Raw genomic sequence first — 16,819 nt, 5'->3', positions numbered from 1 at the left:
GTAGATGGTGTCGATAAAATATCATGCTCCCAACCAGTTTTCTTGGCTCAAAGACCTAATACGCTTGGGCTTTGTCACACAATGATGACCTCACAGAATGGAGGAACTCCTTTTGTATTAGATTGCTAACTTGATGTGATTACATTGATGTAATCATCAAGTTTCAAGTCAATATTCCAATGAGATAACTGATTATTTTAGCCTAAGGATTTTTATAATAACTAAAGTTTGGGATGGCATTTTCTATTCTGTTCTTTCACTCATTCACCAATTTTTTTTTTTTTAGTAGCCAGAATATGCTAGGCACATAATACAAAAATAAACCCAGGGTCCCAGACCTTGAGTTTAGTGAAGGGAGGCAAGACATGTAATTATAATGTATAGTATTGAGAGGTATGTTCTCATTACAGTGAGAATTCAGAAAGAATTTTTTTGTGCTTTCAATGGGAATGGGTTTTAGGAAAAGATATTTAAAAGGGAGTCTTATAGTATATTAGAAGTTCACAGGGTAGGCAAGAGGAAGTAAGCTCTCTCAGAAGGAGTTACAAGTATACAAAATATGTACATGTGAAAGAGTATAGCATACTTGAAAAACTATAATTTAGGGACCTAGAGTTGCTGGAAATACTGCCAAAATGATAGGATATAAAGAACCTCATGTAACGGGCTAAGGAGATGGGTTCTGTACATCTGTTGGCAGAGAGCTATTGAATATTTTTAACAAGTTTAGGTTTTTGTTTTAGAAACTCATGCTGTAGCAATGTAGAAGATGGATTGAGGGGCTAAAATTAGAGGGTGTTGCAGCATCAAGGAAAGGAAGATGGGAAATGACAAAGGTATGAAGAAAAGAGGGTAGATTTAAGAGTTCTTTAGTTAAACTCAACAAGACCTAGTGACTAATTTGGATATAAAGTGTGCAGGAAGAGTAGGGAGAGATGACTTTGAGGTTTCTAACCTAGCAGTTATGTAAATAGTGGTGGCATTGAACAGGGTACTTCCTAGAAGTTCAAGTAGGGAAGGCAAGGTGAACATATTTAGTTTGGAGATTGTTGTTGAACATTCCAGTTGTCTGTACATGCAGAAATCATCATGTGGAACTTTAAACTTTGAGTTTGAGGAACAATGGATATAAAGTATAAAAAGAATAGATTAAGAATGAAATAATGTTGAACAGCAACTATGTTTTTGAGAAAAAGAGTTAGGAAAAGAAAAGCCAGTGAAGGAGACTTAAGAATAGTCAGAAGTGTATTGAGAAAACCCAAGAGATGCTTGAAAAAATATTGTCTTTGGATTTGGCATTGACCAAAGGAGGAGGTATGGAGGTTGACCTTAGTTTAGTGGTAGAGAACAGCAGAAGCCAGATTTTGAGAAGTGAGGAGGTAAAGTGGGAAAGGAAATTGAATATAGATTATTGTCTTAAATTTCATCTTGAACTGAAGAAAGAGCAAAGAGGAGTGGTTATAATACAGCTTTTTGCTTTTATTTTAATATTTAAGAGGCAAGGGATTGAGTATATAATAAACAGGTACTTTTAATACGGTCTGGCTAGGTTTTTGTATTTTGTTTGTCTTTATCTTTAAAATATAAAACTTAAAGAAACTTATTAGCTATTGGTGAGTTGATTTTATTAATTTAAACTACGCTTAATTATTGGTAATTCTTTTTAGGAGTATGAAAATCCTGAAAATGCTTCAGCTCAATCAAAGGTTATGAATAAAAAAGATAAAAGAAAGAATCATCAGGGAAAAGACAAACCTCTCACAGTGTCACTAAAAGATTTTCAAACTGAAGGTAATTTATATAGGAAATCAGTTATTCTCAAGAAAGTATTCTAAGTCTTTGTACACTTAAGTTGTAAGTACCTTCCTAATTTTTAAAATAAGTAAAACTTGTTTTGTGAATGTATTACTTCGAATGTAAAAAATATAAACCTGGTTGGAAATAAATGACTTGGGATTAGAGTAATTTAAAATCAGTCATTAAAACCCCATAAAACTTTGGTAAAAATTTCTTTTTTGTATATATGAATTTGTTCTCTTTCTGAAACTCACTAAAATGAAAATTGATATTTGTAGTTTTTGAGTCATCATGAAACATTATCATTGTCCTTATATATAAAGTGATTTAGCTTATACTACACCAGGAATAGTATCTTCAGATTTCATCCATTTTCAGTCAGCCTCTTCAGGTTATCTGGAGCTATATGTCTTAGAAAATTAAGATATAAATTTTTAGAATGAAACCTATTACCAGAAAACTCTAATATCATTTGTATTTTTTTCTCAAAGAAAAAGAAGAAAATTATACTGTCCACTAAACTTTTGCATATAGACCACAAAGCACATTGTTTTTGATGTAAGAAATAGTAAAAACCCTAAGTCTGTGCTGTATAATATGGTAGTCACTATTCATGTGTGGGTGGCAACTTAAATATAAATTAGTTAAAATGAACTAAAAAAATTCCTTAATTGCATTGGCCGCATTTCAAGTGCTCAGTAACTCCATGTGACTAGTGGCTTCTATATTAGACAGCACAGGTATAGAGCATTACTGTCATGACAGAAAGTTGTATTGAACAGCACTATGCTTATGCTAGCTAGTATATTTGTGGACCAGATGAGAAGCTATTTGTTCATTGATAGATGATTCCCATGAATTTAGCCTTAAAACATTAGGTATTTGTTCTTTGAGGACTAATAATACCATGGCAGTAATCTTTTTTTTTTTAATGAAATACTTAACTGTTTTCAGAAGTAAGCTGTCTGTGAAATTTAGAATAAATTTAGAGGATTATATTGCTTTCCTTTAACAGTCAGGAAAGTTTTTTCCTATAATCTGCCTCTCTGATTAAGTTGCTTTGCTTTGGCGTTAAAAGAACAGATGTATGTTAAAATCTGATTTTAGGAAGAAAGATTTTACAGAAGAAATATGTTTCATTAAAAACTAGGCAGAAACATAAAAAGAATGCTTTTTAAAACATATTTTCCATATGTTTGACTTATTATGTAAATTTATTAGATGGAATGAGAAAGATATGAGTATAATACTGTTAAAGGGAAGATACACACAACTCTTTCAAGGCACAATTAACACAGTCACCATTCTTCTTCAGGTGCTAGCATCATGTTATATGCTAGAAGAATGACAGTAACCCACCAGGATTTGGTAGTTTGATCTGAAACTTGTGATTTTGACATTTATTGTGTTTATAGACTCTATTCTGGTTAATGGATGTTTTAGAGAACTGAACCAACTTTTAGATTCTCCATCATAAGAAAGCTATTCTATTAAATTATTTTTAGTCCTTGAGAATGGAAAATTCATACTGTGCACAGGAAGCATTGTTAAATATTAGACACCCTGGTCATCTCCAATTTAAATAAGAGCACTTGCTTCCTATTTGTACTTTTCGTTTACCGTATATATGTGTGGATTCCCTTATTTTTTCCTTTTCCTCATTGTCTAATCCTTTTCCAGAAATGCTGTTGTTACTAAGTCAATGATTTGCTTAATTTGGATATGTTAGTTATACCTTCTTTTTTGTATTCATATTTTAAATATACATTTATTTTTAGAATTTTTTTCATACTACCACCAAATCATTATAATGTATATTTTTTAAATAACAAAAAGCTAATAGTTTTAAAGGACACAAATTACTATTCTAATTTTTATTTCATTCCACAAAGGCAGTGATCTATACAGTTTTTGATAATAGTGTTCTGTTACTTGATTTTAGATATATTTGTTCCCCCTCAAGCACCCTGTCCCCCCAAAATTATGAAAAACCAAAAGCCTAAATTACATGAAATTCACATATTTAAAATTTAATAATACCCTTTGATATGGTTGGCATTTACTGAGATATAAGAACTAGTCCCTTGTTGAGAAAATTGGTAATTACATGCTAAATTTTAACATCTCATCCTTAGAAAAGTAAATCTGATGTCTATCCTAGACAACCCCAAAATGTGTTCTGTAACTCATATTATAATTTTGAAATTCTTTCCAATTAGTTTGTTTAAATATTTTTTACATATTAAAATATTTTTATGTCAATTTCCTTCAAAGAAGTGTCACCATTTTTTTTTTCATTTACAGATCACATTAGTAAAAAGACTGAGGTAAGTGTTATTGTAACCATCTTTATTGTGGAAAACACTTGATGGTTTTAAAAATAATGCTTTAATATTTAGCAGTCAGACTTTTTGAGACGTAGCCGTTTAAAGGACAGGTCATAGGTTTGTTGTGAGTGAACTCAATCATGTTTCTGGCAATTACAAAGATATAAAACACATTACATTAGAATAAAAATATGATTATTTGCATGCAGTAGAATATCATTTGGCTTTAGCATCCTCATTTTTGTGTGTGCATGAGCCAAGCAGTTAACACATGTAAGTTTAAAATTTTAGGGAAAGGTGGTGTAACACTCCAATCTTTATTAAAAACATCCTGAAAGCATGTCTCAAGATATTTTGGAATTACGGAAGTTGTGAGGTAAGCTGTGATTTCACATTTGATATGTATGGATAAGATTAACCGATCATTTACTTCTCTTACCCTTCACCATGAGAGGGTAGTGCAGCGTATACGTAATTTCTTAGTGCTATTGGTTACTTTTTTTTGAAGACTCCTACAGCGTCTACGAACCTTTTAGAATTGGGAGGTATTACTATAAAATATCTTCTAATATTGAGGAAGGTACTAATTAAATGTTAGAGTTCTTTGACTTTTTAAGGTAATAATTAGAAAGTTCCATTATTCTTCTACTAAGTGTGTATTCTTAAAATTCCATTAATTGCTTTTTTTAATAGTTAGTGCTCTTTGACTTCACTTTAGAATACATATATGGTTTTTGACCATTTATTTTGTTATTTCAGGTATTTGCTTCACAGGTCAGGGAAATGAAGTCTGTTTCTCAGAAAACATCATCTAAATAACACTGTGACTATATTAAAAATACAGGCCTTAACTAGCACAAAATTGATTTGCTGTTAAAACAGATGGTGGGAATTCTTTGTGTTTACAAATCACTGTCACTGTTTCTCAGATTAAATGACCACAAACATAGACTGAGTATTAATTTTTATGTTTCAAAGTGAAAAATGTGTACTTTGGGGCTGATTCCAATTTTTTTTTAACCATTGATCAATTTGGAAGATAGCTTTATGCAAATGAGAAAACAAATAGAAAGGTATACCCTGTTCCTAAGACACTATCAGCTACTGTTAATGGAGAGGAAAATAATTTTTATAAGCTGTTCCATGCTTACTTTTTCTTCTTTCCTGGTTTGAAAGAAGAAAAAAAATGCAGACTGACAGTATCTCATCTATTTAATGTTTTTAATCTGTATGGTATTTAAACAAAGCATAGGTATGTGGCCTAGCATATAGTTTTGAGCTGTGTTCTAATTGTTTGTTACTATTAAATTTATATATAAAATTCACTTTGAATAATCCTAATGATTAAGACATTTTCTACATTCCAAATGCAGTCTAATTATAATTTATTTCCTACACAGCTATTTTAAGAAATTGATCAAAATAATATATAATTCAGTTCTTTTTTTCAGAGTTCAAAAACTAAGTCTGAAAATGTGTCTAAAATGATTTGTATTTTATACTCTTAAAAATGTACTCATTTGTTACATTGTATGGTCAATAACTGACTTTTTTTTTTTTAAGTATTTCCATCTTTGGTATGTTACTTATGCCAAGAGATTTTTTTTTCTTGAGTACTCTAAAATTCCTAATCTCTGTTGAGAGCAATATGCATCTCAACCATCCCCTCTTAAATCAGGTATTTACTAGGTAAAATTCAAAAGAGAAAATATTTTTTTACTTCATTGCTAGGTGATGAGGAATGCTTCAATTGCCTGTATATTCCTCTAACTGCTAGCTAAAATTGTCCTCAGGTTAATTTCATCATTCTTCTTTTTTGTTCTTCATCCATCTTGATTATGTGTTATGAATCTCAGTGCTTTCTTTCCTGTTCCAATGCGTCATAAGTTCTCTCACCCTGAAACAATAAAAATAAAAATGAAACATGGGGGCTGGAGGTGGATGGGCAAAATAGGTAAAGGGGATAAGGAGGTGCAAACTCCCAATTAAAAAATAATTTAGTCATGGGGACAAAAATACAATGTAGAGAATGTAGTCAATAGTACTGTAATATCTTTGTATGTTGACAGATGGTAACTAGACTTATTGTGGTGACCATATATATAATATATGTGATTGTTGAATCACTGTGTTGTAGACCTGAACCAAATATAATTTTGTATATCAACTCCACTTCAGTACAAAAAAATTAAAATGACACTTGCCAGGAGTAGAGGATGGGAACAATTACTTTTTCTTCATTAAATGTCTAGGAGATGTCTGCCACGGCGACTACATCCCCTACCCATCCTTCACTACAGTACAGTCAAGAACATACCTAGAGAATTCTAGACAAGCAGAATGAGTAATAAAATAGGTGCTTGTATATACTTCTTAAAAATTATGCCTCTTAAGGAAAAACATTTGATCCTTAAGGTTGTTCTGTTTCTTTATTTTTAATTTTAGTGTGTTGCCTTTTTAAATGCCAGTGATGCTGGGTGGCATATCTCATATCTATTCCTTTCTCTTTAGTCCCACTTTTATCTGGCCTTCCCCACTCGCCTTATAGTACCATTCAATAACTTTAATATTTTTAGTGATTATTATGTCTTTGAGTCTAAAAAATCAAGTCTTCAGTATGCTTGATTCGACTATCTAGAGGAGTGCTTAAGAAGTGGTAACAGTGGTTGCCCAAGGTGGGACAGGGATAGGAGAAAGGCTTACTTTTCACAATGTAAAATTTTGAATTTTTCTTTCATGTCCATGGACTACTTATTAAAAATTATATTAAAAATAAAAAACAGTGGATGAGAGAGGGAACAGGGGAACAAACCCAGTCATTCTGGCTTCATTAGGAAAGCCTATTTCCTTTTTATTGCGCTATGTTTCTAGCACGTCTACCTTACATAATGAGAGCTTCGATAAATAATTTATTCATTTTAGGCCCTAATTATATTAGCTGAAAAGTAAGGTTGGATCTGTTGGTAAAATTATGATAAATGATCAGTGTGTGATTGAAATAAGTATTATGTGATAAGAAAATGAACTCCAGGGTTAATACTACTGGAACACAGAAGAATAGCAACAATAGTTAGACCATTAAATTTTTAAAGCAAATAAATTCTGCCTAGGTTTTAAAAATCTCACCTAAAAACTGACTTTACCTAAGCAGTTCAACCTATTTCCTGCTCCTCTTAATGTTCTGAGTTCATTTTTGTTCCCATGCCTTTCCTTATTTGTGTTTATTATATTTGTTAGCTTTTGCTTTTCAGTAAGAATAACCCAACTCAATCCAACATAACCAAATAAAACCCCCAAAAAAGTGCTTTTTTCCAGTTTGTATACCAAACAATGGAAGAATAGGGAGAGAGCTTGCCTCATACACTCTAGATTTATCTCCCAAGTCTCAGTTGCTATCTGTGGCTTCATCTCTTGGCAGATCACATAATTACAGACAGATCTTGGGGTTACATCTTTATAGGATTTCCTATAAATTGTTAATTAGCTCTTGAAGCTTTATAGATTCAAGTTCAATTTTTTTTTAGGAGATGAGGGAAGCAAAAATTATGTTTCCTACATGGTGTGCTATGCTTCCTATCGTATCATGTCAGAGGGCATAGAATGTCTTGTTATTTTTATGATGTTAAAATTGATCATTGGCTCTACCATTTGCCAATAAAAAGAACCAGGATTCCTTGAAGAAATGGCAGCTTCTAGGACTGCAAAGTGGATATACAAGATGAGCCTGGATCATCTTGTAATGCCAGAAAGTAAGGAAGTACTCAGAATACAAAAGAAATAGGGTCTTGTCAAAGGGACATAGGAACCAAACTGATATACCTCCCAACAGCCAGAGTTGGCACATTTTGAGAAACAAAGTAAATAACATAGTATTGGTACCCTAAGTATAAAGTACATACTCGTGAGTCACTAATATAAATAAGTGAGTAAATAAATGGGAAGAGAAGAGGCAAATCTCTCATACAGAAAATTCCAAGTAATTTATGTAGATATTCTTCTTCCTGGAGAAGCTTAACTCCCTCCACTCTCTTTGAGTGTGGATTGCTCTTAGTAACTTGCTTTCAAAGAGTTGAGTACAGAAGGGGAGGGAAAGTAACATTGGAGAATCCTGGCCAATGCATCCTTGACCAGGTGATCATTGTTAATATTATTAATGATAAATCATGTTGATACCATATAGTGTTGATATTATATGATGAGAATAGACTATACTGGTGTGGTTTTCCCCAAAAGGAACACATAACCCTAGTTTAACCATGAGAAGAAAATCAGGCAAACCCAAATCAAGGGACATTCTATGAAATACCCGACCAGTATAACCAGTATTCCTCAAAACTTTCAAGATCATCAAAAACAAAGTTGGGAAACTGTCATTGACCAGAAAAGGCTAAGGAGACATGACAACTAAATATAATGTATCCTGGATGGGATTTTGGAACAGAAAAAGGACATGAGGGAAAAACTAGTGAAGTTCACAGTGTGGAGTCTAGTTATAGTAATGTTCCAGTGTTGGTTTCTTAGTTGTGAAATGTACCAAACTACTGTAAGATGTTGGGGCAACTGGGTGTGAGAGATAAACAGAAACTTTGTACTATCTGCAACTTTTCTGTAAATCAAAGACTATTCTAAAATTAAAAGTTTTTTTGAAAAATTCGTCAGTAGGGTCAGGTGTTGTCAGATATTATAAAGTTTCCCATCAGACTTCACTCAGTGCTTTGAGCAGCTATTAATGATTATTTCCTTGATCCATATTTCCTTGGAGCTTATTCTCCATTAAATTTAAATTTTACTTCAGGAATACATGCATATAGTAATAGAAATGGTACAGAATTTATGAAACTAATAGTCTCCCAGTTATTGCTCTTCCTGTAATTTACTTTAAAAATTGTTCTCATATTTTAAGACTGTGACTCTGCCTCAAGCCATTCAAATAGTATTTAGAGTTTTTCTGAACATTCTATGTGTTTTAAAACTACCTTGCCTAGCCATCTATTCTTCCCTTCCATCTGCTCAGTGGTGTCTTGTCCACGAATACTTGTTAGTCCTTCCTGTGAGGGGAAGTGAAGTCAGGACCTACTAGACCACATGCCATCTTGATGGTGTCACTCTGCTTCCATCTTTCTTTGGAAACTATGCTTCAGAACTTGGCCAAAGACTCACTTTTTCCTGGAAGCTTTCCCTGATCATGGTCTAATTTAAATGCCCAGAACACCCTGTATATACTCATATCACTCAACACCCTGTTTTATCCTTGTTTTGCTTCTTCACTAGCGTTTGAGTTCTTGGAAGTCTGGGAAAATAATCTTGTTGATTTAGTTTGTAGTCCTAATTCCTGTCACATAGTGGGTAATGTAAATGAATGTTGATTGATAAATGAATGAATGTTCCACCTTCTCATTACAACTTTCTTTAGCCTTGTTTGGTCTGCTTCTCCTGTATATTTTTATAACACTTAGAACAGAGGCACATAGGTTTTATTTCCTCTGCCAGTTAAACATTGTTAGGGCCTTCATGTAGCTCTTCATTAAGAAGAATTCTGAGACTGCATCCTAGCTCAGCAAGAAAAAGTACCATTATCAATTATATTTGCCATTTATAGAAGAGGAAGAAGAGGCTATATGCTTTACAGGTATTTGCCATCCCTGACATATGTAGAAGGGTGCTTAATTACTATGTTTGTTAGATTTGTCTTTCTCAGTAGATTGTGAGTTCTGTAAGAGTAGCCCATGCATAACATAGTATTAACTGCATAGTAAGGGCTTAATAAATAATTAATTGAAGTCAGCTTCAAGACTTGAATCATTAGGGTCTCTCCTAGTAGGGAAGGAGAAAGTAGACTTAAGCCATATGTAATCTCTTGTTTAATACAGCCCATTTAAAGAACATTATTTAGATGTCCTCTTGGAATAAGTTCAAAGCACTCAAGTGTGGCAAAAGAGAAATGGCATGTACAGATGGGCTTTTCGAGGTATATGTGTTACTGTATGTTGAGGTATCTTAAAACTGTAAATCTGGGAGGCTATTCTATGAGGTGGCTTGGAGCCCTTAGAAATAGGAAACGAATTGTTGATCAAAGCATTCATATTTGTCAGTTTACTTTATAAATGCTCTGTTCTTCAGTTAGGAAACAGGTTCTTGGGGAAGCTCAGTTTTTTTTAAACTGATATATAATTTACATATAATAGAATGCACAGGTCTTTTAAGGGTGTAGTTTGATGAGGCTTGACACATGCATATAATTATATGACCTATATCCCTAACAAAGTAAAGAACATTTCTATCACACCAGAGTGTTCCCTTCTGCTCCATCCCAATAAGTCCCTCAAACCCTCCCCCACACCCACAGGCAACCAATGTTGTGGTTTCTATCATCATAGATTAGTTTTGCCTCTTCATTTAAAATAAAGCATACAGTATGTTATTCTTTGGTCTGCCTGTTTCCCTCAGCAAAATGTTTGAAGGTTCATCCCTGTTTTTGTATTAGTGGTTTTTTCCTTTTCATTGCTAAATTGTATTCCATGATGTGAATATATCACAATATGTTTATTTTCCTGATGGTGGACATTTGGTTTGGTTCCACTTTTTTTCCATTATGAATAAGGCTACTACAACATTTTAAAAACAAATTTATTGAAGTATAATGTACATGCTATAAAAGTTATCCATTTTAAGTATACACTTTAGTGGGATTTAGTACATTTACAGAGTTGTGCAGCCATTACCATAATCTAATCATAGAATGTTTCCATCATCTCCAAAAGAAACCTGCCCTTTATCAGTCACTCCCCATTCCCCTTCTGCCCTGCCCCTCCTCTAAGCCTAGGCCATTATTAATCTACATTCTGTTTCTATAGATTTGCCTGTTCTGGACATTTAGTGTAAATGAAATCATACAATATATATTTTTGTGACTTCTTAACACGTTTCAAGATGTTTTTGAAGTTCATCCACGCTGTAGCATGTATCAGTACTTCATTCTTTTTTATTGCTAATACTATTCCATATTATTTAATTTTATTTACATATTTATCAGTTGAACATTTGGGTTGTCTCCACTACTATGAACATTTGTACACAAGTCCTTTTATGAACATGTTTAATTTCTCTTAGGTGAAAACTTAAGAATGAAATTTCTGTGTCATGGGGTATCTATAAACATACATAACTGTAAGAAACTACTGAAGAGTTTTCCACTACGGCTGTACCTTTTTATACTTGTGGAGGTGGAGGAGCTTGTGAAATAGTTACTTTTGCATTCCTATTGGTAAGCTTACAAAAAGATGTATTTGACAATCTTAGTTCCTTAAACTTTAAATGAAGAAACGATTTCAGCAATTACTGTATTTCTATATGCCAGTAACAGCAGAAAGTATTAAGAAAAATGCTTTTTACAATAATAAATTATAATATCTAGAAATAAATCTGATAAACGATGTGTAAGACCTATACAGGGAAAATTCTAAAACTTTTTTGAAATAACCTTTTTTTAAAAGATTTAAATGGAGAAACACACCTTGTTCATGGATTGGAAGACATCACAAAAAGGTCACTTTTCCTCATATCTGTAAAATCAGTGTAATCCCAATCAAAATTAGTTTAGTTTTTAAACTGAAACTAAAGCACTTCTAAAATTAGTGTGGAAGTCCAGAGGACCAAAAATAGCCAAGTGCTCTTGAGGAAGAAAAAAGACTGGAGTACCAGCCTAATCAGAAACCAACATATTTTGTGAAACTAATAATTAGAAGAATAATTAGCACAGTGACAAATAGATGATAAGAACAAAATACCCCAAAATAGACCAACCATGTGTGTAACCTTGATCAATAACATACTGAAGTAGAGTGTTGTTCAGTAAAGGATTAACTTTTTAAAATAAACAGTTTAGCAGTTTGCAAACCTGCTGCCCCCGCCATCATGCCACACCAGCTACAGGGTGCCCCCCCTACGGCAGCTATATGGATGTAATGCAGAGGCTTCTCCCTGCACACTCGGCCCACTGGCCCTGGCAGTGGAGGCAGAAACTGCAGCTAGGAAACAAGAAAACTCTTTCCTCCTGGCAGGCACTAGCACTGCACACCTGCAACCCCCACTGTCACTAAGGCACCGGACAACTCCAGAGAGTAGAGCTTCTGGGCACTAGAGGGTACTGCCTACACAAAGTTATTATTCCATAGTCATCATTAGAAATATGAAACAGCAAAAGAATCTGGTACAAACCAAAATCCCTCAAACACCAGGAAGAGGGCTAGGTGAAACTGAAATGACCAATCTTCCTGATAAAGATTTCAAAATAAAAATCGTAAACATGCTCACAGAGCTACAGAAAAATATTCAAGATCTCAGGGAGGACTTCAAGAAAGACAAACTGAAAAATACAGTATCTGAAATGAAATATACAATTGAGGGATTCAAAAGCAGATTAGATGAGGTAGAGGAGAGGGTAAATGAAAAAGAAATTAGAGAACAGGAATATGAAGAAGCTGGGACAAATAAAAAAGGATCTCAAGGAATGCAAGAATAATCAGAGAACTATGCCGCCAATCCAAATGGAACAACATTCGCATTATAGGACTACCAGGTGAAGAAGAGAGAGGAAAAGGGACAGAAAGTCTTTTGAGGAAATAATTGCTGAAAATGTCCTGTCTGGGGAAGAAAATAGTCTCTCAGGCCATGGAAGCCCACAGATCTCCCAACACAAGGACCCAAGAGAGAGAACACCAAAACATATTATAATCAAAATGGCAAAGATCAAGGACAAGGAGAGTATTAAAAGCAGCCAGAGAGAGAGAAAAGATCATCTACAAAGGAAAACCCATCAGGATATAATCAGACTTTGCAGCAGAAATCTTACAGGCCATAAAGGAGTGGCATGATATATTTAATGCAATGAAGCAGCAGGGCCTAGAACCAAGAATACTCAACCTGGCAAGATGATCATTTAAATTTGAAGGACAGATTCAACAATTTACAGATAAGCAAAAGTTGAGGGAATTTACCTGCCACAACCCATCTCTACAGTACATTTTGGAGGGACTGCTGTAGATGGAACTGCTCTTAAGGGTAAATAGCTGTCACCAGAGAAATTAAAACCACAACAAAGGAAGTAGACCAATTAATTACTAAGCAAATGCAAAATTAAATCATCTACCCACAAAGTCAGTTAAGGGATACACAAAGAGTATGGAATATGACACACATAAACAGTAGAGGAAGAAGAAAAAAAAACCTTTCGATTGTGTTTGAAATAGCATACTAAGTGCATTAAGCTAGACTCTTACATGGTAAAGAAGCTACTGTTGAACCTTTGGTAATCATGAACCTAAAGCCTGCAATGGCAAGAAGTACATATCTGCCAATGATCACCTTAAATGTAAGTGGATTGAATGCACCAGTCCAAAAAGACCCATCTATATGCTGCCTACAAGAGACTCACTTCAAACCCAAAGGCATACACAGACTAAAAATGAAGGGATGGAAAAAGATATTTCGTGCAAATAATAGTGAGAAAAAAGCAGGAGTTGCAGTACTGATATCAGACAAAATAGATTTCAAAACAAAGAAAGTAACAAGAGACAAGGACATTACATAATGATAAAGGGGTCAGTCTAACAAGAGAATATGACCACTATAAATATATATGTAACCAACATAGGAGGACCTGCATGTGTGAAACGAATACTAATGGAATTAATGGGGGAAATAGAATGCAGTGCTTTCATTTTAGGAGACTTCAACACACCCCTCCAAAGAATAGATCAACTGGACAGAAAATAAGTAAGGAGACAGAGGCACTGAACAACACATGAGAACAGATGTATCTACCAGACATCTACAGAACATGCCACCCAAAAACGGGATACACATTCTTCTCAAGTACACATGGAACATATTCAGTAATCATATTCAAAGGCACAAAAAGAGCCTTGCTAAATTCAGGAGGATTGAAAATTGTGCCAACCAACTTCTCAGACCACAAAGGTATGAAACTAGAAATAAATTATGCAAAGAAAACAAAAAAGCCTACAAATACATGGAGGCGTAACAACATGCTCCTAAATAATCAGTGGATCAATGACCAAATAAAAGGAGAAATCAAGCAATATATGAAGACAAATGAAAACAGCTCAACACTGCAAAATCTCTGGGATGCAGCAAAGATGGTAATAAGGGGGAAGCATATTGCAATAAAAGCTTACCTCAGGAAAGAAGAACAATCCCAAATGAACAGTGTAGACTCACAATTAATGAAACTACAAAAAGAAAATAAATGAGACCCAAGTTCACTAGAAGGAGGGACATAAAGATCAGAGCAGAAATAAAATTAAGAAGAATAAAACAATAGGAAAAATCAGTGAGACCAGGACCTGGTTCTTGGAGTAAATAAACAAAATGGATAAACCCCTAGCCAGACTTATCAAGGAAAAAAGAGTCTGCACAAACAAACAATCAGAAATGAGAAAGGAATAATCACTACGAACACCACAGAAGTACAAAGAATTAGTAGAGAATGCTATGGAAAATTATATGCTAACAAATTGAATAACCTAGAAGAAATGCACAACTTTCTAGAAAAATACAACCTTCCAGTGCTGACCCAGAAAGAAACAGAAAATCTGAACAGACCTGTTACTGGCAATGACATTGAATTGGTAATCAAAAAACTAATGAAGAACAAAATGCCTGGACCAGATGGCTTCACCGCTGAATTTTATCAAACGTTTAGTGGAGACTTAATACCCATCCTCCTCAAAGTTTTCCAAAAAGTAGAAGAGGAGGGAATACTTCTAAGCTCACTCTATGAGGCCAGCATCAGTCTCATACCAAAACCAGGGAAAGATACCACAAAAAAAGAAAATTACAGACCAATATCCGTGATGAACATACATGCAAAAATACTCAACAAAATATTGGCAAACCTAATACAAAAATACATAAAAAAGATCATCCATCATGATCAAGTATTATTTATTCCAGGGATGCAAGGATGGTACAATATTTGAAAATCCACCAGCATCATACACCACCATATCAACAGAAAGAAGGACAGAAATCACAGCATTTCAATAGATGCTGAAAAAGCACTTGACAAAATTCAAAATCCATTCATGACAAAAACTCTCAACAAAATGGGTATAGAGGGAAAGTACCTCAACATGATAAAGGCTATATATCGCAAACCCACAGCCAAGATCATACTTAACAGCAAAAAGGTGAATGCTTTTCCTCTAAGTTCAGGAAGAAGATATGGATGCCCACTCTCCCCACTTTTATCCAACATAGTACTGGAGGTCCTAGCCAGAACAATCAGACAACACCAAGAAATAGAAGGCACCCAGATTGGTAAGGAAGACAAACTGTCACTATTTGCAGATCACATGATACTGTACATAAACCCTAAAGACTCCCCCCCAAAACTACTAGGACTAATAACTGAATTCAGCAAAGTTAGAGAATACAAAACTAATAACAGAGAAATTTTGCATTCCTATATCCTAACAATGAACCAGGAGAAAGAAAAATCAGGAAAACAACTCCAATTACAGTTGCAACCAAGAGAATAAAATATCTAGGAATAAACCTATCTGAGGAGGTGAAAGATCTATACTATGAAAACTACAAGACACTTGTGAGAGAAATTAAAGAAGATACCATAAATGGAAACATCCGTATCCATGGATAGGAAGAATTAATATTGTCAAAATGGCCATCCTGCCTAAAGCAGTATATGAATTCAATGCAATCCTTATCAAAATACCAAAAGCATTCTTCAACAAACTAGAACAAGTAGTTCTAAAATTCAGATGGAACCACAAAAGACCCTGAATAGCCAAAGCAATTCTGAGAAGGAAGAATAAACCTAGGGAGATTACGCTCCTCCACTTCAAGCTCTACTACAAAGCCACAGTAATCAAGACAATTTGGCACTGACACAAGAACGGAACTATAGACCAATGAACAGACTAGAGAGCCCAGATGTAAATGAAGCGTATATGGTCATTTAATATACTATAAAGGAGCCATGGACATACAATGGGAAAATGACAGTCTCTTCAACAACTGCTGTTGGCAAAACTGGACAGCTACATGCAAGAGAATGAAATTGAATTACTGTGTAACTTCATACACAAAGTAAACTTGAAGTATATCAAAGACCTGAATGTAAGTCATGAAACCATAAAACACATAGAAGAAAACATAGCAAAAATCTCTTTAATATAAACATGAACAACTTTTTCCTGAACACATCTATTTGGGCAAGGGAAGGAAAAGCAAAAATGAACAAATGGGACCAGATCAAACTAATAAGTTTCTGTAAGCAAAGGACACCATCAGTTGAAAAAAGAGGTATCCTACAGTATGGTAGAATATATGTGAAAATGACATATCGGACAAGTGGTTAACATCCAAAATATATAAAGAACTCACATGCCTCAACACCCAGAAAGGAAATAACCCGATTGAAAGTTCGGTGGAGGATATGAACAGACACTTCTCCAAAGAAGAAATTCAAGTGGCCAACAGACACATGAAAACATGCTCCACATTGTGATTATCAGGGAAATGCAAATTAAAACCACAATGAGATATCACCTCGCACCAGTTAGGATGGCCAACATCCAAAAGATAAGGAACAACAAATGGTAGCAAGGATGCAGAGAAAGGGAAACCCTCCTACACTGTTGGTGGGAATGTAA

The 16,819-nt window shown here is 34.2% G+C and overlaps 1 protein-coding gene across 3 annotated transcripts in view; it reads left to right on the top strand.

Moving 5' to 3' along the window:
- Positions 1-16,819, top strand: part of GKAP1 (G kinase anchoring protein 1) — a 78,681-nt gene that overhangs the window by 39,730 nt on the left and 22,132 nt on the right. For all 3 annotated transcript variants that reach the window (XM_037023524.2, XM_037023522.2, XM_037023521.2), the window contains 2 exons: positions 1,668-1,791; positions 4,102-4,124. In XM_037023524.2, the coding sequence (XP_036879419.1) occupies positions 1,668-1,791; positions 4,102-4,124 (147 nt within the window). The remainder of the gene's footprint in view (positions 1-1,667; positions 1,792-4,101; positions 4,125-16,819) is intronic.

Source organism: Manis javanica, chromosome 2 (assembly GCF_040802235.1).
Source record: "Manis javanica isolate MJ-LG chromosome 2, MJ_LKY, whole genome shotgun sequence".
Taxonomy (NCBI): domain Eukaryota; kingdom Metazoa; phylum Chordata; class Mammalia; order Pholidota; family Manidae; genus Manis; species Manis javanica.
Note: the sequence above shows the minus strand (reverse complement) of the source record. Positions and strands in the feature narration are given on the sequence as shown.